At 36.0% G+C, this 21,843-nt stretch overlaps 1 protein-coding gene across 23 annotated transcripts in view; it reads right to left on the reverse strand.

The window, feature by feature from the left end:
* Window positions 1–21,843, reverse strand: part of MYCBP2 (MYC binding protein 2) — a 282,961-nt gene that overhangs the window by 134,727 nt on the left and 126,391 nt on the right. For 20 of the 23 annotated variants that reach the window (XM_063792229.1, XM_009427092.5, XM_009427099.5 and 17 more), the window contains 8 exons: window positions 14,796–14,887; window positions 12,330–12,464; window positions 10,914–10,997; window positions 9,609–9,705; window positions 6,536–6,728; window positions 5,768–6,042; window positions 2,372–2,593; window positions 798–989 (listed from right to left, as the gene is read on the reverse strand). In XM_063792229.1, the coding sequence (XP_063648299.1) occupies window positions 798–989; window positions 2,372–2,593; window positions 5,768–6,042; window positions 6,536–6,728; window positions 9,609–9,705; window positions 10,914–10,997; window positions 12,330–12,464; window positions 14,796–14,887 (1,290 nt within the window). The remainder of the gene's footprint in view (window positions 1–797; window positions 990–2,371; window positions 2,594–5,767; window positions 6,043–6,535; window positions 6,729–9,608; window positions 9,706–10,913; window positions 10,998–12,329; window positions 12,465–14,795; window positions 14,888–21,843) is intronic. The other 3 variants (XM_063792227.1, XM_063792226.1, XM_016925407.4) reach the window with 1 other exon arrangement.

A 21,843-nucleotide genomic window follows, 5' to 3' on the forward strand; every position in this document is an offset into this window, starting at 1 on the left:
TAGGACATGATTTTCCAAACCAATCTACTGTCTGTTTTTTAGGACGAAAAAACAGAAACATTCCCCAAATTCAGTCAAAACATTCAGTTAAGTTATAAGAAAGAGTAAGGCAGTGAAATGGAATAAAATAATGTTACTTTACAAAATGTAAAGGCACTTTCAAAGTGATTTTCTCAAACATAATATTTGATACTTTGAAAACTTTGTGATAATGTACAACTAAGTACAACAAAGTGAATGCATTTAATGCCACTGAACTGTACACATAAAAATGATTAGAATGGCAAATTTTATATTATGCATATTTTACTATAATTTCAAAAAACCTGTGATAGAGGTGAAATAAAAATTATTATTCCAATTTTAAGTATGTAATTCTCTAGGGTCAGTTGAGTGGGCAGAGCTGAAGTCTAAACCTCATTACCTTTCCCACACTATGTGTGCACTATGAGTAGGGCCTGACTTCAGCAACGTTACTTATCTTCCAGCAGTGAGAACTATCTTTGCTTTTCACGGGGCATGGTGGTGGGCTTGTGCAATAGGGCAGATGACGACCTGCTCTATGAGGAAAATGTATACTTTATATTCCCTGTGGATGCTGGGTAAACTGGTGAGAGAGAAGTAACAAATCAGAGAAAGTAGGAGATAGAGAGAAAGGCAAAAAAGAAAAACAATGCATTGGGGTTGCTAATCCAATCTGAAATTAGCTTCCACAAAGCCAAAATAGTTGAAAAAAGAAACTGTGTAAAAAACTTACACATGTGCTTTTTATCCAGTGTCAAAATATAATGTATTACCTCAGATCCCAGGGCTGACGCTGTCAGTTCACTGACAATGCTGGCCAGTAATCCACAGGTGTTAGAGACGAGGTGGGAGGAGAAGAGTTCATTTTCTCTCCTCAGGCTGTTCCTGACTGGTAGCACAACAATGACCAGCATTTTCTCCAGAACTTCACGGAAGCTTGTCATCCCTGAGATATTCTCTTCACTCTGCGATACATAAGAAAAAGTTCTAAGGTATTGTTTTATTTTCCTTCATAGGAGTACTCAATTTGAAAACCTTGTCTTTCTGATACTCTTAAAATTCGGACTTGAATCAGGGTCAATTTCTACAAATCTTTCTGGTTATATGTGGAGCCACTTTTCACTTAGAAGTTCTTTTTTGAATTATCTGTCTCTGTGTATCAAAGTACCATACATTTACGAAATGTTTTTATTAGCTTTGAGTCCTATTTTATTCTCTTATTTAACTTTCAATTTACAATTCTATATGACAGACAGGAAACTTCTTTCCATTTAAAAAGCTTTTTTGGCTGGGCGTGGTGTCAGCAATACCAGCACTTTGGGAGGCTGAGATGGGAGGATCACTTGAGGCCAGGAGTTTGAGACCAGCTTGGGCAACATAGTAAGACTTTGTCTCTACAAAATGTTTTTTTAAAAAGTTAGCTGGGTGTGGTGGTATGTGCCTACAGCCCCAGCTACTTGGGAGGCTGAGGTGGGAAGATCGTTTGAGTCCAGGAGGTTGAGGTTGCAGTAAACTGCGATGGCACAACTGCACTGTAGACTGGGTGACAGAATGAGCTCATCTTAAAAAACAAAAATAAAAAGCTTTTTCTATAGGACAAGGTCTTAATCTGAGATAATAAATTCTAGTATATTTAGCTGTAATGCAACTCTAGTCTGTGTAAATCAATTTTTTAACAAAATTCTTTTTGTACACACATATGATTCCTATGTAGTTTTATAATTTCTACTGTATTTGTTTTCCTAAGTGGAGATAAGAAAATTCCAACCCCTACCGGTAGAAAAATTTCAAGAAGTCACAGAGTCTCAATAAAGGAAAAATACTTTATTTTTCAGAAAAAAGGGAAAAGATGATTAATTTAGCTGATTTCCAGCATGAAAATGATTTATGTGAATGTTTCCTATACCTATTATTTACAGTGCTTATTTTAATATACCAAAGTGTTATTAAGTAGATATTTTTAAAATTCTTTATTTTCTTATCGTTCTATCTTAGAAATCTAAAATATTATATTAGAATGTAAAGTATCTGCAACTTACCTTCAAATGGTTCAGGAAAAACAAATATGTAGGTATTCATTGTATAACTCTCAAATTTTTTTAAAGGTGCGTGATTAAACCGTTAGAGCAAAAAAACTTCATTTTATAGGTAAATATGAACATATTTCAAAAATATTTAAAATAATCATTTTGTAAATATACTTAAAAATAGAGAAGAATAAGCACCAAGCTAAACACGCTTAGCTTGGTGTGTTTATAGTTGTATTGCCTCTGTATAAAAGAGGCAATAAATAAAACCATTTAGAGTTTTAGTGCCTCTGTATAAAAGATTTCAGAGACAGACCTACCTGGCTGAGTTTTTCCATATGTGCCACCAAAAGGGGAAAACGATGAACTAGTGTTGAGTCGTTCTCTGTACTAACTTGTTTAACAATTGATCGTAGTAATACTTCTCCATCATACGCAATCGGGAAGATGGAAGTCAGCTTAACAGACGTGTGACACAGAGCTGACATAACAGCTGCAAGGAGTCGGCTACTTGATGTCTTGAAGTTTGCTTCTTGGATATCCTTTTAAAAACAAAAATATGGCCCCCCAACCAAAAAATATAGCATCAGTATAATCTAAGTTTCTGAATACATAAAAGGTAAACCATCTTTTAAATTATACCAAAATTTTCTGTCACTCGGTCATTTAAATTGTCTTGTTATAGAATAATACTACATCTATATATTAAAAAACAATTGTTTAAGTTTCTATTCAATGAAGATGAAAAATTAAGTCTGGTCAAGAAAAATCAGGCTCCTGTCCTCTAGTAAATGAGCATTTTTATATTTTCATATCCTCACAATCACAGTACTCTCTAGCACTGTTTCAAAGGGAGATGCCAAAAAGGCCCCAATTAGAATGTATCTAAGGTATTTTCAATAAGGACTGAGACTATTTTTCTCAAATAATAAATGATGCAAATTACAAATCTGTGCTATTACAAGCACATTTCACTAAGGTCACAAAATTATATTATCACATTCCATAATTTACCAAGAAAAATTAGTAGCATACTTACAAAATTTTATAACAAAGCATTAAAGCCAACACATGATATCCTAATTCACAAAATTGTGTACACATTACCTAGTCCTTCAAACATCTGTGTTACAAAGTTAAGCATAAAAGCAGAGTAACATTCCATATGTTAAACCAACATTTGCTAAATCTAGCCTGTTCTGTAGCAAAGAAGAAAAGAACCATATCAGACTGGGAAGGTTCAGAGTGAGAGAGTAATTAAGTTGTGCACTAGTCCAGGCAATAATCTTGCCCCTGGAAATTGAGTGGTAAAATATACTACTCTGCTACATGGATGCAAAGTTGCCTGGGATGCATTAGTGATGACAATGATTTTTTTCATGAAGGAGGGCGGGGAGGCCTAGGACTTCCAGTGCACTGCTGAATATAAGTGGTGAGTGTAGATACCACGTGTCTTGTTTCCAAACTTAGGGGCATATTCAGATTTCACCAGTAAGTGGGATGTTGTTAGTGAAGTTTTTTTTGTAAATATCTTTTTATCAGATTTAGGAGTTTCCTTATATCCTACTTTCCTGAGTGGTTTTCATCATTGAGTAACTGCTAGTTTCATCAACCACTGTTCCTGTAGCTATATTGAGGAAATCATCAATTTGCCTTCTTTTTTCAGTTAACATGGTAAATTACATCGATTTTCAATTATTTAACTAAGTATTTCTAAGATAAGTCCCACTTGGTTATGATATATTGTTTACATGTTCAATTTGGTTTGATAATATTTTTAAGAGCATCTATGTTTCTGAGTGATATTCATCTGTAATTTTTCCTTGTAGTATCTTAGTTAGGTTTTGGTATAGGATAAAGCTAAACTCATAAAATTAGTTGGGAAGTGTTGCCTCCTATATTTTCCAAAAGACTTTGTAAAAGGTTGACATTATTTCTTTCTTAAATGTTTAACAGAATTCATAAATGACAATATTTGGACTTGAAATTTTCTTTGTGGGAAAGTTTTTGATAATTTTTAAATGGATATGAGGCAATTCAGATTTTTCTATTTCTTAATGTGTTAGTTTTGATAAAATTATATTTTTCAAGGAATTTGTCAACTTCCTCTAAGGCTGAAAAATTCACCAGTATAAAGTTGTCTATAGTGATAGTCCCTATTTCTTTTTTTTTTTTTGAGATGGAGTATCACTCTGTCACCCAGGCTGGAGTGCAGTGGCACAGTCTTGCCTCAATGCAACCTTCACCTCCCGCCTTCAAGCAATTCTCGTGCCTCAGCCTCCCGAGTAGCTGAGATTACAGCTGTGCACCACCATGCCTGGCTAATTTTTGTATTTTTGGTAGAGACTGAGTTTTGCCATGTTGGTCAGGCTGGTCTCGAACTCCTGACCTCAAGTGATCCACCCACCTCAGCCTCCCAAAGTGCTGGGATTACAGGCATGAGCCACCGTGCCCGGTGAACCCCTATTTCACTTTTGATTATGGTATTTCATGTTTTTTCTTTCTTTCTTCTCTCCCAGTCAGGTTTGCTAGGAGTTTACCAACTTTTTTTCTTCAAAAAACCAACTTTCAGCTGTGTTAATTTTCTCGACTTTCTATTTCATTGATTTCTGCTCTTATCTTTATTATTTCCTTCCTTCCTTCTAACTTTGGGTTAGATTTGCTTTTCCTCCTAGATTCTTAACGTAGCAGCTTAGGTCACTGATTTTAAACCTTTCTTCTTCATATAAGCATTTAAGGGTATAAAGATCTCTTTTAAGCAATGCTTTAGCTAAATCCCACAAATTCTGATATTATGTTTTTATCTTTCTATGTGAAACATTTTAAAATTTCCTTTATAACTTCTTCTTTGATCAACTGCTTACTTAGAAGTGCTGTCATTTTCCAAATGTTTGGTGCTTTTTCTTGATATCCTTTGCTATTATTGATTTTTACTGTAATTCTACTGTGGTCTGAAAATATATTCTTTCACATTTTAATCTTTTGAAATTTATTAAGACATTTTATGGTCTAGCATATGATCTACCTTAGTGAATGGTCCCAAATATTTCTTTTAAAAATCATGTGTACTTGAAAAGAATATGTATTTTGCAGTTTCATATCCTGTTTTGTAAATGTCAGATCAAGGTGGTTGACAGTACTGTTCAAATCTGCATCGCTGATTTTTTTGGCCTCGTTCCTCTATTAATTACTGAAAGAGGAGTGTTAAAGTCCCCAGCTGTCAATGTGAATCTATTTCTCCCTGTAGTTCTGTCAGTGTTTTGCCTCAGGTGTTGTGAAACTCTGTGACCTGGTGCATAAAGGTTTACAAAGGTTGTGGCTTCCTCATGAATGAATGAACAATGCTAGTATGCCTGTTCTCTCAGCTCTCTCTCCTTCCTGTTCTCACAGATGAGGGTGGCGGGGGCCTCCTGGTGCTATCCCTGCTCTCCCCTGGTCACTATGGTTCTTTTCCTCTCTCCCTCTCTCAGAATCACTCACTCCAATTCAAAAACCAATCAGCAACTGCACAATGTGCCTACCAATTTTGTAACTAAAAGATGATGAAGCAGATTTAAAAAATTTTAAACTTTGCTTATATAAGTCATGTACACCAAATGATTTCCTAATTTATCTTTTATACAAGTTAAGAAGATATGGCAACTGCAATTTATTTTCTTGAAGAGTATTAAGCAATATATCAGATTTTCAACTAACATTTTACAAACTTAAATTACCTGATCCAAACAATTCAGCAGATCACAAAGGCAAGCCCACTGTAAGGCAGGAGTTGGGTAGAAAGAATGAAAGCAGGCAGTGAAAGTATTATGACATTCCTGAAGGACAGCTTCTAGAAGACTCAAGGGTTGACTGAGATATCCTTGAGGATCATTATCCAATTTCACCATGCAGTGATCAACTCCTTCTGATAAAATTTTTCTTAACAAAGTTCTGGTTTTTCCAATACACTCTGCTAATTTGCTAGTTTCTTCTACAACTGCTTTTCCTGTAGCTTTGAGGGGGAAAAAGCAGATTGGTAATTAAGCAAAATATTAAATATGCATGAAAACAATCAATATAATTCAGTAATTCCCTATACAGCTAAGTATCACAAGTACTAATGTCTTAGAAATGAAACAACTTAGAGATTAAGTGTAGTCCCAATTTTTAATCTAAATGGAAGGGGGAATAAAAACCTAGTTTCAGCATTTAAGTCCAAATTGCTTGTTCAAAATATTTCTATTTGACAGAATTTGTTTAAAATTAAACTTTATTAGATTATTTAACTTTGGCCCACTATTACTTTTTGTATCAGAATGACATGTAATCTATTTTACTCTTTATAAGCAAATACATAAGCATCATAGCAAGCTGACTTTCTCCCCTCATTTTAGAAGCAGCTTAAATGCAGCTGGGGGGCATAAACTCTCAGTTATCTCAAAGTAAATCTTCTCAATGTCTCTAATATTTTCTCCCTACAGTCATTTAAAAAAAATGCATCATACCTGACACTGGGTAAATTTCGCAGGTATAGACACGCAATAACCTCAGACAACAGGTACCCACAAAGCGCAGTCTCTCTAAATCTAGGAGTGTAGCTGTGAACTGGAATCCTTTTAATCCTCTAAGTTCTTCAACTCCTAAGACTAAGGTGGTCCAGCTCCAGTGAAGAATACTCAACAATGACTCAAAACATTCCTAATCCAGAATATGAAAAAACAGACAACAATTAATTCAAATGATACCATAAACTGAATCAAATGGAAAGGCAATGGTAGACAACTTCAAAACTTTCTCCTGAATTTTTTTACTGAGTTTTTTAATTGAATTTTTTTACTGAGCCCAAGACACTTTTATAGTTCATTTATTAAATTACCCTTAACAGTAACTTTGAAGTTTGTTACAAAAAAGGTAAAGTAGTTAAGCATTTCTAAAAACAACATTCTTCAATATTTACCTATTTAAAAATAAATTTTTCAGTGTTCCTGCTACCCAGCTATCTAGCTTATCATATAAACAAGGGAAAAATGAGAAGCACTTATAAAACAATGCATGTTTACTTGAAAGAAAAATAAAGCTTTTTACAGTCACTGTAGTAAAAAATAAAATAGAGTTTTAGTGTTAGATATCAGTAACAGTATCAAATAACTTATTTTATGTCTATATATTAAAATTTGCAATACAAACTACAGTCAATTTTTGATAAATACATTAATAGAAGATAAAAATTGACTAGAAAATACTAAAAAATTCCTATTTTGATTATTTAAAATTCTAGCATATGAGTTTAAGACGGTAGATTTTCTTTGCAGTTCTAGTCTTCTGGTTTTATCATGGTTAAATGATGACAGATACCACCTGAATCTCAAAGCAGAGCACTTACTGCCCCATTCCCACCAAATCCCAGAGCTCCTGAAAACGAGTTTATAGATTCAATTTTTTTTTTTTTTTTGAGATACAGTCTTCCTCTATCACCCAGACTGGAATGCAATGGTGTGATCACGGGTCACTGCAATCTCAACCTCCTGGACTCAAGCTATCCTCTCACCCCCTCAGCCTCCCGAGCAGCTGGGACTACAAATGCGCACCACCATACCCAGCTAATTTTTAAGTTTTTTTAGATGGGGGTTTCACTATATTGCCCTGGCTGGTCTTGAACTCTTGAGCTCAAGCAATCATCATGCCTCGGCCTCCAAAAGTGCTGGGATTATAGGCGTGAGCCAATGTGCTAAGCCCTATAGTTTACCTTTTAAAGAAATGACTGAATAAGTTTTGTATATAAAGTCTACAATTACCTAATGGTCACAAAACCACTTAAACATAAATACAAAGGGGTCACCAAGCACAGAAAAGTGAGATCACTAAAGAAAGCATAACAGAGTCAAAGATCCTTATTTGAATCAAAAGATACCAAACTCAACTTAATACTAATAGGATGCAAAGTTACCAAGAAGCCAAAGTTCTCATAGTCTTTTATTCAAAGCACAAGCTCTACAAACTGCCATGGCTCTTTTGGAAGGTCAACTTTGAGAGGATATACCAAACTTTAAATGGGCATATTTCCAGTAGAAGTATGCACATAAGTACACAAGTATTTAAAGATGCATGTGTATAGATGCTCATGAAGCAAGATGAAATAATAAAAAATGACAATCAAAGTGGTTCTTTGATAGATATCAGATTGAATAAATTAGAATAATGGTACACAAACAGAGAAGACTGACAGAGCCAAATGTACTGCCAGGGAAGGATGTCCATGATATATAATACGAAATTTTCTAAAAAAGATGAAAACTGTAAGTATCGTAAGAAACAAGCAAGCATGTTGTAGAGCATCCTGTATTTGATACGTACTAATAAGTTTTTTTGCATATAAAAATGGTCTGGGAAGGCCGGGTGCGGTGGCTCACGCCTGTAATCCCAGCACTTTGGGAGGCCGAAGTGGGTGGGTCATGAGGTCAGGGGTTCGAGACCAGCCTGTTCGAGGTCAGGGGTTTGAGACCACCACCAACATGGTGAAACCCCCTCTCTACTAAAAATACAAAAATTAGCTGGGCGTGGTGGCAGGCGCCTGTAATCCCAGCTACTCAGGAGGCTGAGGCAGGAGAATTGCTTGAACTCAGGAGGCGGAGGTTGCAGTGAGCCGAGATCGCGCCACTGCACTCCAGCCTGGGCGACAGAGCGAGACTCTGCCTCACAAAAAAAAAAAAAAAAAAAAAAGGTCTGGGAAGATACACACCAAAATGTAAATAGTAGGTATATATGGTGATCATGAGAATGGGGGAAAAATCTTTCATGTACTTTTAGCATACTTTTATCTCATTCCTACCAGGAATATATATTCACTTGGTGGGTTGAAAAATAAATTTAAAAGGGAAAGAAACATTCTTCCTATGCATTTTACTAATATGAAAGACTACTAGCTATATTAATAAATCACATTCAGATGGTGCCTTACAGTTCCAAAAACATCTTATACCCCTTATCTCATTAGAAATTCAAAATGCTATGATGTAATTTACTTAGGTAACATACGTAAGAATCCTCAATTAATACATGAGAGATCAAGACCTTAATTTATACTTTCATTTATTTACATCATGTTGACTTTCCATTCTGCACAGTTAACCTCAATGGCACTGTGCTTCTTCATGTGTACAATGGGGATGGCAAGTGGTTCAACAAACTTCCTAGTTAGATATGCAACTCTTCCACCTAGTTCCTCAAGTAGTAATAACGCTTTTTTGGGCCAGCACCATCCTTAACTTTTCCTTCATTTTCTAATTCATTCAGCATATGCATTCATATATGATTTATTAGAAAAGCAAATCGTTATTTGTTTCAAAAACAGCAAGGCCAATTCATCTGGTCATGTTAAAATCATAGGCCAACACCTCCATTTTTCTATGATTTAAAGTATACTTTATCTGTGGTCTAGAATATAAATGTGAATACAAAACCAAATCTGAGTTTATAAATCTAGGCTAAGATAAACTTACAAGAGCAGCTAAACTCTAAACATCAAAATGTATCTGAGGACTGAAGAGAAAAGCTGAAATTTTTTAAAACATGGCTTACCACTGAGACAGTTCTTGCAAAAGACCTCTTTAAAATGTGTACAGGTTCACTGGTTTGCTGTTTGCCTTTTGAAGCACTGCCATCACTGGTTGGAAGTCTAAAGGCAGTAGACACATATAAAATTATGTTAGAAAGTCCAATGTCATTTTTTCTTTTTAAAGTATATTATATATTTTTGAATGGGAAAATAAATTATATATTTACATTTTTTTTTGCCAGGTAAAATGCCAATACAGGGCTTTTTTGAAACATTTTTCCAAGCTAAACAAAGTTTTTAGCATATGGGCACTTCCTTTAAATCCTACCTTCACAAGACTGAGTAGTAGAGGCTTTTTCCTCTTCTTAGAGAATGTATATAATGTATATAACATATAACTTATATTCTCTAGTAATGCTACTATTAATGCTGTTATTTAAAAGTTATTCAACCAGTGAGTACCTGGGAGTAGTCCAATGCAACACGTTATGTTTGTAGAGCTACATATGACAAACAGTAACTATAACAGATTGCACAGTGCATAAAAACCAAACAAACGAAAAACCCTTTTGGGGAAAAATAAGGTTTGTAACCACTAAGTGATTACCAGAAAGAAAGACAGGGAGATAGAATTACTGTTCTAGACCATTTCCTTTGATTTTTTACTGCTTAATGAATGACAACATTTTTCAGTAACGGTTTATATCCATTTGAATTCTTTATTCTAAAAGTATTGCAGTAGTCTAGAAATAAATAAGGTAAACACAGGCATATGCCTTTATACATGCTTAAATTATTGTAAGTTAAAATTTTAAAATAATGTTAAAAATATAATAAATATTATATGAGCAAGTTATTATTTGGTATTTTAGCTAAAGGTGAAAATTTACCAACAGTAGGGAATTTTCCAACTCATTTTATCAGTCTTATGAGACTACAGTATATCAACCAGGCCTGCATCTATAGTCCTCCCCATCTCCCCTGCAATCTCACTTCTCCAAGACAAATTTTATTCTTTTATAACATTTGAAATTAGTAAGAAAATCAATGGATAGATTTTTTTTAAAGTCAGTAAAATATTGTTATTGGTATAATACAGATAATCTGAGTAATCAGGCAAAGTTTAAAATTAAGCCTGTGTGGAAAATGTTTAAAAATATACAAAATATTAACTGTTTTTGTTAAATATATTTATAGTTCTACCAGCATATTATAATTTGCTGAATGCTTCAAATAATTTTTCCCTATTATGCCACGTTTTGTAATGATTCTACTTCATTATAGCAAAATAATAAACCATACTAAATCAGTATAAATATGCTAAATACCTGTATAATAACTGAGGTATCTGACCCGCATTAACATCTGTACCATTATTTGATTTCTTTGAACTCTTGAACTGGAAAACAACCCTAAGAAGAGAAAACAATGATACCAAAAACAACATGATCATTACAGGAAATAAGAAATTTAAGAAACATGTTTTCCAATCTTATGTCAATGAAAATGATTCACTCTTTTACATGAAGAAAAGCAAAAAGGTATTTTCTGGATTTTCATTCTAGCTCTGAATGGGTTAGTCAGTAAAATGAAAGAACTGAACGTGATTAGGAGTAGCTGTCCTGTCCCTCCTAGCTCTCCAACTCAGCTTTAACCACAGCAGTAAACTTCTAAAATTTCTACTTACAAGTAAGTAGTATAATATCTGCTTGACTAGCTGCATGATAAGCTTTAGCCTCAGTGTGCCATGACATTCCAAGTCTGAATGAACTGTCTATGAAAATCATACAGTCCAGGGTCAAAGTAGTCACTTAGTTCTAAATACATTCTTAAGTTGATGCACACAACAACAGATGTGATTTTTCTACAGTAGTCTCCTTGAATATTCAGCAACAGGAATTTCACCTCACAAATAAGTCTATTTCTTTTTTTGGTCAGCTTTGTTATGAATTGACCTGCACTGGAATATATACTGTTATATAACTTCAACTGATTTCAAATAGTTTATGCTCAGGAGTAATCAAGAATAAACTGAATTTATCTTACAAATGATAGTCCTTTAGAATACATAAATCATAGTAATAGAATATTGAAATGTTGGATTTAGAGTCAACAGGTTACAGGTCTGACCTTGGTTTTAACCACATGACTCTCAGGAAATAGCAAATAATTTCACCTTTTTATTTCTCTAGTCCCTGGAGTATAAAATGGGGCTAATAACTGCTTCACAAAGCTATTGAGGGCATCAAATCAGATAAAATATAAGAATATGAACTGAAAAGTACTCTATATGTGAAAGTTATTTTAAAACAGCAACATTTTCCCTATATTTTATTAAAATAACACACATTGCTGAAGCTTTGAAATTTTAAACTGTTTTCTCATGCACTCTCAAATTTACTATCACATATCTACTTCTTTTTTATGGTTCCAAACTCCTCATTTTCCTTGTCACCTTCCTCTATATAATTTCTAATTTGGTAATCAAGCTCGTAAACAATGTAATACCCAGAAATATATACAAATACCATCTGACAGCAGCAAAGTACAGTGGTCTTATTACCTCCTTGTTCTGTCTAGACCTCAATTTGGCATGAGGTTACATGAATTTAATTTTTAGCAGTTATATTATGCTCTAGTCTTCCTAAGCTTTTGAATCCTGCTGAAAGTCCTCTGAATTTTCAAAACAATATTCCTCTAACAAAAATAAGAATTGCTTAAGTAACACTTGGGCATTTACTCACCCATCATCTGTGGTAATAGATGCCTGTCCATGAGATCCACAGTCACTGCTGGGTCCTGACACTCGGGCCCATGCCACATACCACCACCCAGCTTGCAGGAGAACAGGCTCATCAAACATCATTGCATATTTTTCTCTGAGAAAAAATTAGTGAGTCAAAGACAATATTTTCTTACTTCTCTGTCACATATATTTATTTTTTCAAAATCCCTTGTGAACAAAAACATGAAACTAACTGTATTATAAAATTCTTGTCAAACAACATTAAAAACACTCTAAGAAGTCTGGACAAGAACGCAAGCAAATATAGTTATTTGTGTTATGGTGATAGAATTACATTTCTTCCTCCTTGAATTCTACAATATCCTTAAATGTTATAAAACTTTCATATTAAAATAAGATAGAATGTTTTAAACTGATATTAAAAAACATTCAAATTTTGCTGGAAAATAAAAATCTGAACTTTAGTTTTAAAGCTCATTCATTCAGCTAAATAGTTTTGAGAGGCAGCATATTAAGAAAATGGCCCTGGAGTCAGGCAGCCTGGGTTCAAGGCCCAGCTCTGTGACCTGCTAGCAGGGCAATGCAGGGCAAGTTACTCTATCCTCTCAGTACCTTAGCTTCTTCACCTGAAAACTGTGGTGAAAATAATATCCTGCTCATAGAGTTGTCCTTTAGAATGAATTAAGTCAGATAGGTGTTTGGAGTCTGTCACATAATATCTATACAAACATTATTAATTTAGAAGAAGAAAAAAGACAATAAATAAGGGCATCTTCTAAAGGATATAAACGAGTTACAAAGTACTAGGTAACAGAGTGGAAGGAATGTTTATTGGTTGTAGCTGGAATTGAAAGAAGAATAAAGGGCATTTAAAGAAGCAGGAGAATGTCATGAAAAAATCTGTAGAGGTATGGAAGTACAAAAGAGGTCAGGAAATGACAAGGTGTTCATTATTAATTTCATTAATGCATTAAGACAGCTGTAGAAGAGTAGTGGTAGAAAGTCAAAAAAGATGCTGGATGTTATGGAAATCCTTTAATGCTCCCAATGCCTTAGGAGTCTGGGCTTTGTATATAAGCTAATGAAGAAATCCTAGATGATTCTCTATAAATGAAACTGTGCTTTATATTTTCGACTCAAACTCATATGGTCAAAAACAAATGGCAGCCAGGCACATGGCTCATTCCTGTAATCCCAGCACTTTCAGAGGCCAAGGCAGGAGGATCACTTGAGGTCAGGAGTTCGAGGCCAGCCTGGCCAGCATGGTAAAACCCCATCTCTACTAAAAATACAAACATTAGCCGGGCCTGGTGGCATGCGACTGTAGTCCCAACTACTCAGGAGGCTGAGGCATGAGAATCGCTTAAACCCGGGAGGCAGAGGTTGCAGTGAGTTGAGATCACACCACTGCACTCCAGCCTAGGTGATGGAGTGAGACTCTGTCTCAAAAATAAAAATAAATAAATGAATAAATAAATAAATAAATACAGCAAATGACAATGGCACCTTAAGGCTTTGCTGAAAATTAATCAATTAGCTTTCTTAAAATTTTCCCTAATATTCATTTGTATAAAACACTGAAGGTTACTAAAAAAATCTTGCGATATTAGTTAATGCCTAAGAAATAGTCAAAATTTTCTTTAGATTTACTCTTTTGTTTTCAAAAGTATTTATATCTTGTACAAGCAAAGTCAGTATCTTACGATCATCCTTGTTTCTGAAAATATACATTTTCACTAGCAAAAAAACCTACAAGGTTTTCCTAACATAGTTATTGTTGGGAAACATAGCACACTATTACTACTATGAAGCTCAGTTTATAATTTTTCTTATAATAATATTCCCTGCTTCAAACCAGGGAACACTGATCATAACACAATATTGAGATAATTCTTAGGATTACGTAGAGAGGACTGATAAAGTGTAAGTATCCTCTTACTTAATGAACCTTCATAAATAAACATACTAATTTTTATAAACTCCCAAAAGGTTTCAGTAAAGCTAGTCACCTCCCCAAGTGTGTTATTATCAAATATATTCTAGCAGCATGATGTCAGAGTACATGGGTAATCTGAATTATGGTCAAACATGACCACTTGACACTAATTATTTATTACCTGTAATGCTAGGAGTAATAAATAACTGTATTATTACTAGAACACCAGCATACTAGGTATTCCGTAAGAGATGCATGAAAGTAAAGGTGTATAAAATATATGCATATTTCCATTTTTATCTTCAATATTGAAAGTTGACTTATGAAATAAATTTATGAAGTATATTAGTTTTAATTCAGCATTTTTGAAAGCAATACTTATATTGCTTAATATATAATTTAATTTCTCAAGCATTTGATATTCATAGCAGATTTAAAACTTCCTTTTAAAGTATGTTTATTCATTTATAATAAATTTTTAATATTAAGTATGCAAGAGTTACAATGAATAATGCACAAATTATTTACCTAGCAGCACAGTCATAAGCCAATACATCAGTCTCTGCAAGAAGGTCACCATCAGTTTCATGATCTCCTCCATCAGGACCCAATTCAAACAGCTAAGGAAAGGAGAAAGACAATCATTTATATAAATCAGCTATACATATCTGATGAACAATGTGTTCATAATTTTGTGCATGATCAATGTATGCTGGACCATACCAAATGTAAAAAATCAGAGTACCTGCTTTTTTAACATTACTATGTGAAATACACAAACATATGTATTTAAATTAGGAAACAAGGTTTTATGGTCTACATTAATCTCTGTTTTCCTAATTTATATATTCATCTATTTACATCAAATGCTCTAAATAGTTCTATACAAGTTTTGTACCTAATATGTGCATCTGAAAAAGGTGAGAGAACTCAAACAAAAAATTTTAACTAAGTGAGACTCTCACTAAGTGAGATTCTACCTCATTCTAAATGAGGTAGAATGTTGCTTCATCACTTACTAACTGTGAGATCCTGGGACCTAGTTTCCTCATCCATAAAAGGTGGGTGGATACTAACAGTTCCCATCTCACAGTACTTTTAAAAATTAAGTGAATACTGTAGAATTCTTAAAAAAACAAACAATAAAAAAGGGTAGAGAAATATTAGCTACAGAGAGAGAAGAGCAACATAAGAATCCTTAAAAACAATAGGTAACAAAATATAGTTCAAAGTGATATGGCATGAGAAAAAGATAGATGAAAAGCATGAAACAAATGGCTCTTAAAAAAGAGGGGAAGATCCTCTGGGTAAGAAAAAAACAGAAAAGATATCCAATACAAAAAGGTTATGAAATTAAGTGGAAATAAGAATTATGAGGAAGAGGTCTTTTTAAAAAATGTCCTTTTTTTTTTTTAAGAAAACCTTTTTCCTCTGGATAATTATGGAAGGTGAATTGCAAGAGAGGCAGATAAAGATTAAAATGCATTAAAATTTACTGGACAAGTACTGTGCTAGGTGTCTAAATTTTTAAATTATATGCTAATGACTTAGAAATCTTTCTCCAGCTCAGCTCTTATTCTCAACAGTCATTGGATTCCCTTTGTCCTACTAGTTCTATACCTTCTTCCTGCCTTCTCTGTTCTGGTTAATGGTCTTTCATTCACCTAATCTCTCAGATAAAAAGTCTGAAATAGGCCAGGCCTGATGGCTCACACCTGTAATCCTAGCACTTTGGGAGGCTGAGGCAGGCAGATCATATGAGGTCACGAGTTTGACACCAGCCTGGTCAACATGGTGAAACCCCGTCTCTACTAAAAATACAAAAATTAGCTGGGCGTGGTGGCACATGCCTGTAGTCCCAGCTACTCGGGAAGCTGAGGCAGAAGAATTGCTTGAACCCAGGAGGCAGAGGCTGCAGAGAGCCAAGATGGCATCACTGCACTCCAGTGTGTGCTACCAAAGAGACTCTTAAAAAAAAATAGTCTGAAATAATCCTTTTTCCATATTTCTCTGCCATTACTGTATCTATTCTCTTACTGGTACCAAAGCTTGTCAATTCAACCATATTCCCTATTGCTGGCTGGAATATTTCAACAACTAATTAGTCTTATCTCCATTCTCTCCTTCTTCTAACCCATTTTCCACAAAGTTGAGGATTTTTGTATTTGTTTCATGACCCTTAGTACCCTTATAAAAATATCTTATCAGAATACTTTCTTAATATAAAATTATTCCTTGTTTTCTCATCTCCTCCACAGCATGATATGAAGGTTCTTAATAATTTGTCCCCAACCTGACTCCTGTATTTACATTCAACCAATATTTTTGAACACATACTGTATGCCAAGCACAGTTCTAGAAATTGGGCATAAAGGGGCAAACAATACAAACAAAGAATTGGGGGCTACTGGGAGTAAGTCTATGGTTGGGAATCGAATTTACAGTTTTAAATAGGCTTACCAGGGAATGAAGCTCTGAAGGTGATGGGGAAGTGGGCTATGTAGGTGCTGAAGTGAAGAGAGCTGTAGTTAAGAGGAAACAGCAAGTGAAGAGGTACTGAGATTTGACTGTGCCTGGAATGTCTGAGGAACAATAAGCAGGCCAGTGTCACCGGATTAGAGTGAAACAACTAGTAGAACAAAAGGTCAGAGAGGTGATGACAGCCAGTTCTGATGGGGACTTTGTAGGTCCTTCTAAGGCTTTTGGTTCTCATTCTCACATAGGAAGACACTACAGGATTCTGAAGAGACAATGACGCAATCTGTTGTACATTTTAAGAGAATCACTGCCACACTCAGAACAGAACAAATGGGGTGAGGACAGACGTAGAACACAAGTTGGGAGGCTACTGTAATAATACAGATGAGAATGGCTGTGGCATGACCCAACCTGATAGCAGTGGCAGTTTTCAGAAGTGGTTAGATACGGGATTTATTTTGAAAGTGGAAACGACAATATTTGCTGCCGAAGTGGATGTGTGTAAAAGAAAGAGTAGAATCAAGGATGACTCCAAGATTTTTGGCCTGAGGAAACAGAAGAATGAAGTTAACTCCATGCTGAGTCAGTTAACTGGGATGGGGAAGAACATGAGGATAGCAGGTTTAGGCAGATCATCAGAAGCATAGTATTGAATATGTTACCTCCAAAATGCCTATCAGAGAGTCACGTGGAGACACAGCATAGGCTGTTGTACATATTGGTTTAAAGGTCAGAGAAGAGGTTTATAAATTTAAAAGTCATCAGAGATAAATGTCCATGAGGCTGGACCACTATGAGGAAGAGAATACTTTTAAAAGATGTCAAAAACTGAGTTCTTGGCACTCCAACATTTAGAAGTCAGGAAGATGATGAGCAACCAGCAGGAGACTAAGAAGAACAGTCAGTGGGACAAAAGAAAAATGAAGTGTAGTGTCCTGCGGGACAAGAGAAGAAAGTATTTCAAAGAAGAGCTCAATTGGGTTAAATTCAGCTGACTGGTTAAGGAAGATGAGAGCTGAGGCTTGACTACTGAATTTAGCAATATGAAAGTCATCAGTGTCCTTGACAACAGCAATGTCAGTGGTGGGGGCAAAAATCTGACTGGAGTAGGTTCAAGTAGGAATGGTAAGAGAGAGAATGGAGACAGAAAGTATAGAAAGAATATGTACAGAGACTATCTAGGTGGCTAGTCCAAGACAAATACCTTTGCCTAGGGTAGTGGTAGAAAAGTCTTTTTTGTGGAGAAGAAAGAGATATAGGAGGCCTATCAAGAAAAATGTCTAGATTTCCGGCCTATGTATCAAGCATATGGTGGATGGTACTAATCATGAGAGAGAGAGATCAGTGGAAGAGCATGAATTCAGTTGAGATATTATGACTGATAACTGATGTGCCTTTAACATATTTACATGAAAATGCATCAAAGAAGTCTGAGTTGGAGATACAAATTTGGGGATTATGGTATGCTGATGGCTATTAAAACTCTGGGCTCAAAAGAGAATGCATATAAGAGTATGTGAAGAAAGAGGGCCTAGGGCTGGGTCTTTGAGGAACTCCTACATTCAGTGGCCAGGTGGAAGGGGATGAACCTACAAAGAGATAGAAGAAACAACTAGAGGTATGAAAACAAAACAAAACAAAACAAAACAAAAAAATACAAAAGGGCTTAACAAATGTATACATTACAGAGAGGTGAAGGGAAGGAAAAAAAAAGACTGACTACTGTTGAAAGGCCTTAGCCCACTCACTGGATAATTGAATACAAAAGGCAAGATCATTTCCAGACGATAGGAGGAGTGAGGTAAAATTTGAGTTTGAAAAAAAAAAATAGGGCCAATATAAAAACAACATATATGGAAGGCCTCCATAATTCTATATACTACAGTGTTTGAAGATAAGGTCCACTACGTTGTTCACTATTCCGAAAAGAAAAAATCTTTTAGAGCTAGAAAAAAATATATCCTCCTGATGAGCTTATTAGACATTGTCAAGTAGAACTACATAACACATTGAGGTTGCTTCTCTAATGTGAGGATGAATCAAGACATCCTAAAATAACCATTTTAAAGCAGTTGCACTGAAATGAGCCAAACTACTATTTTTCTTATTATCAAAATATATGTGCTACAAGAGTCCTTAATCATTATTCTATCACTATACTCCACATAACTATAGGAGCTTTAAATTTTTACTTTATTCATTCTTACATTATCTGCTTTTTTAGCATGTATTCCAACTATAACCAGAAATAAGCAAATATTTCTTTAAGTTTGTCAGTTCTGGTTGGGCCTCCATGGGGAATGTCCTTGGAAACCATCATTATGAAGAAGAGTGTTAACATATTGGTATCATTTTTAGATATTATTGAGAGAACTAAGAAAATACCTCCTGAACAGATGACATTTAATCGAGATTTTTTTGTGAAGCCTGCTATTGAAATTCAGGCAGAAACTATAGTTTTCTCTTTCACTTTTAGAGCAAAATCAGGTAATTTGAGAAGCAGAACATTCAAGCTATTAGTGAATATTCAAAGAATGAACATATACTTTGTTTAGGATAATTTGTTGGCCCTTTTGGATACGAATAGGTGTGGTAACATATGACTCTCAATGATTTTTAGTTTGCCTACCAGATGGAATCCTCCCCTAACACTATCTCTCACTCATCCCGTTCTCCACTCCTGGGGTGAAGATGTCTCTTTACATACTACATCAAAATGTCCCTAAACAGTTGTGCCTCCTCTGTCATTAAAATGGCTATAAGAAAGTAGCCACATAAAAAGGCACTGGTATTGCTAGGCCACCAGAAGTTCCACAGAAAGGACTGAGATATAGTCTTTCTTCAGTCGTAAATTGTTGAAAATAATTTTCCTTTCATTTCTTCCCTTCTTACAGAATTTTGATTTTTTTAATGAGTTATTAATTTAGTATTACTGTAGGGGGCGAGGAGGCAAGACGGCCGAATAGGAACAGCTCCGGTCTACAGCTCCCAGCGTGAGCAACGCAGAAGACGGGTGATTGCTGCATTTCCATCTGAGGTACCAGGTTCATCTCACTAGGGAGTGCCACACAGTGGGCGCAGGACAGTGGGTGTGCGCACCGTGCGCGAGCTGAAGCAGGGCGAGGCATTGCCTCACTCGGGAAGCGCAAGGGGTCAGGGAGTTCCCTTTCCTAGTCAAAGAAAGGGGTGACAGACGGTACCTGGAAAATCGGGTCACTCCCACCCGAATACTGCGCTTTTCTGACGGGCTTAAAAAACGGCACACCAGGAGATTATATCCTGCACCTGACTCGGAGGGTCCTACGCCCACGCAGTCTCGCTGATTGCTAGCACAGCAGTCTGAGATCAAACTGCAAGGTGGCAGCGAGGCTGGGGGAGGGGTGCCCGCCATTGCCCAGGCTTGCTTAGGTAAACAAAGCAGCTGGGAAGCTCGAACCGGGTGGAGCCCACCACAGCTCAAGGAGGCCTGCCTGCCTCTGTAGGCTCCACCTCTGGGGGCAGGGCACAGACAAACAAAAAGACAGCAGTAACCTCTGCAGACTTAAATGTCCCTGTCTGACAGCTTTGAAGAGAGCAGTGGTTCTCCCAGCACACAGCTGGAGATCTGAGAAAGGGCAGACTGCCTCCTCAAGTGGGTCCCTGACCCCTGACCCTCGAGCAGCCTAACTGGGAGGCACCCCCCAGCAGGGGCACACTGACACCTCACACGGCCTGGTACTCCAACAGACCTGCAGCTGAGGGTCCTGTGTGTTAAAAGGAAAACTAACAAACAGAAATGACATCCACACCAAAAACCCATCTGTACATCACCATCATCAAAGACCAAAAGTCGATAAAACCACAAAGATGGGGAAAAAACAGAGCAGAAAAACTGGAAACTCTAAAAAGCAGAGCAACTCTCCTCCTCCAAAGGAACACAGTTCCTCACCAGCAATGGAACAAAGCTGGACGGAGAATGACTTTGACGAGCTGAGAGAAGAAGGCTTCAGATGATCAAATTACTCTGAGCTACGGGAGGACATTCAAACCAAAGGCAAAGAAGTTGAAAACTTTGAAAAAAATTTAGAAGAATGTATAACTAGAATAACCAATACAGAGAAGTGCTAAAAGGAGCTGACGGAGCTGAAAACCAAGGCTCAAGAACTACGTGAAGAATGCAGAAGCCTCAGGAGCCGATACGATCAACTGGAAGAAAGGGTATCAGCAATGGAAGATGAAATAAATGAAATGAAGTGAGAAGGGAAGTTTAGAGAAAAAAGAATAAAAAGAAAAGAACAAAGCCTCCAAGAAATATGGGACTATGTGAAAAGACCAAATCTACGTCTGATTGGTGTACCTGAAAGTGACGGGGAGAATGGAACCAAGTTGGAAAACACTATGCAGGATATTATCCAGGAGAACTTCCCCAATCTAGCAAGGCAGGCCAACATTCAGATTCAGGAAATACAGAGAATGCCACAAAGATACTCCTTGAGAAGAGCAACTCCAAGGCACATAATTGTCAGATTTACCAAAGTTGAAATGAAGGAAAAAATGTTAAGGGCAGCCAGAGAGAAAGGTCGGGTTACCCTCAAAGGGAAGCCCATCAGACTAACAGCGGATCTCTCGGCAGAAACTCTACGAGCCAGAAGAGAGTGGGGGCCAATATTCAACATTCTTAAAGAAAAGAATTTCCAACCCAGAATTTCATATCCAGCCAAACTAAGCTTCATAAGTGAAGGAGAAATAAAATACTTTACAGACAAGCAAATGCTGAGAGATTTTGTCACCACCAGGCCTGACCTAAAAGAGCTCCTGAAGGAAGTGCTAAACATGGAAAGGAACAACCGGTACCAGCCACTGCAAAATCATGCCAAAATGTAAAGACCATCGAGACTAGGAAGAAACTGCATCAATTAACGAGCAAAATAACCAGCTAACATCATAATGACAGGATCAAATTCACACATAACAATATTACCTTTAAATGTAAATGGACTAAATTTTCCAATTAAAAGACACAGACTGGCAAATTGGATAAAGAGTCAAGACCCATCAGTGTGCTGTATTCAGGAAACCCATCTCATGTGCAGAGACACACATAGGCTCAAAATAAAAG

Source organism: Pan troglodytes, chromosome 14 (genome assembly GCF_028858775.2).
Source record: "Pan troglodytes isolate AG18354 chromosome 14, NHGRI_mPanTro3-v2.0_pri, whole genome shotgun sequence".
NCBI classification, from domain to species: Eukaryota; Metazoa; Chordata; class Mammalia; order Primates; family Hominidae; genus Pan; species Pan troglodytes.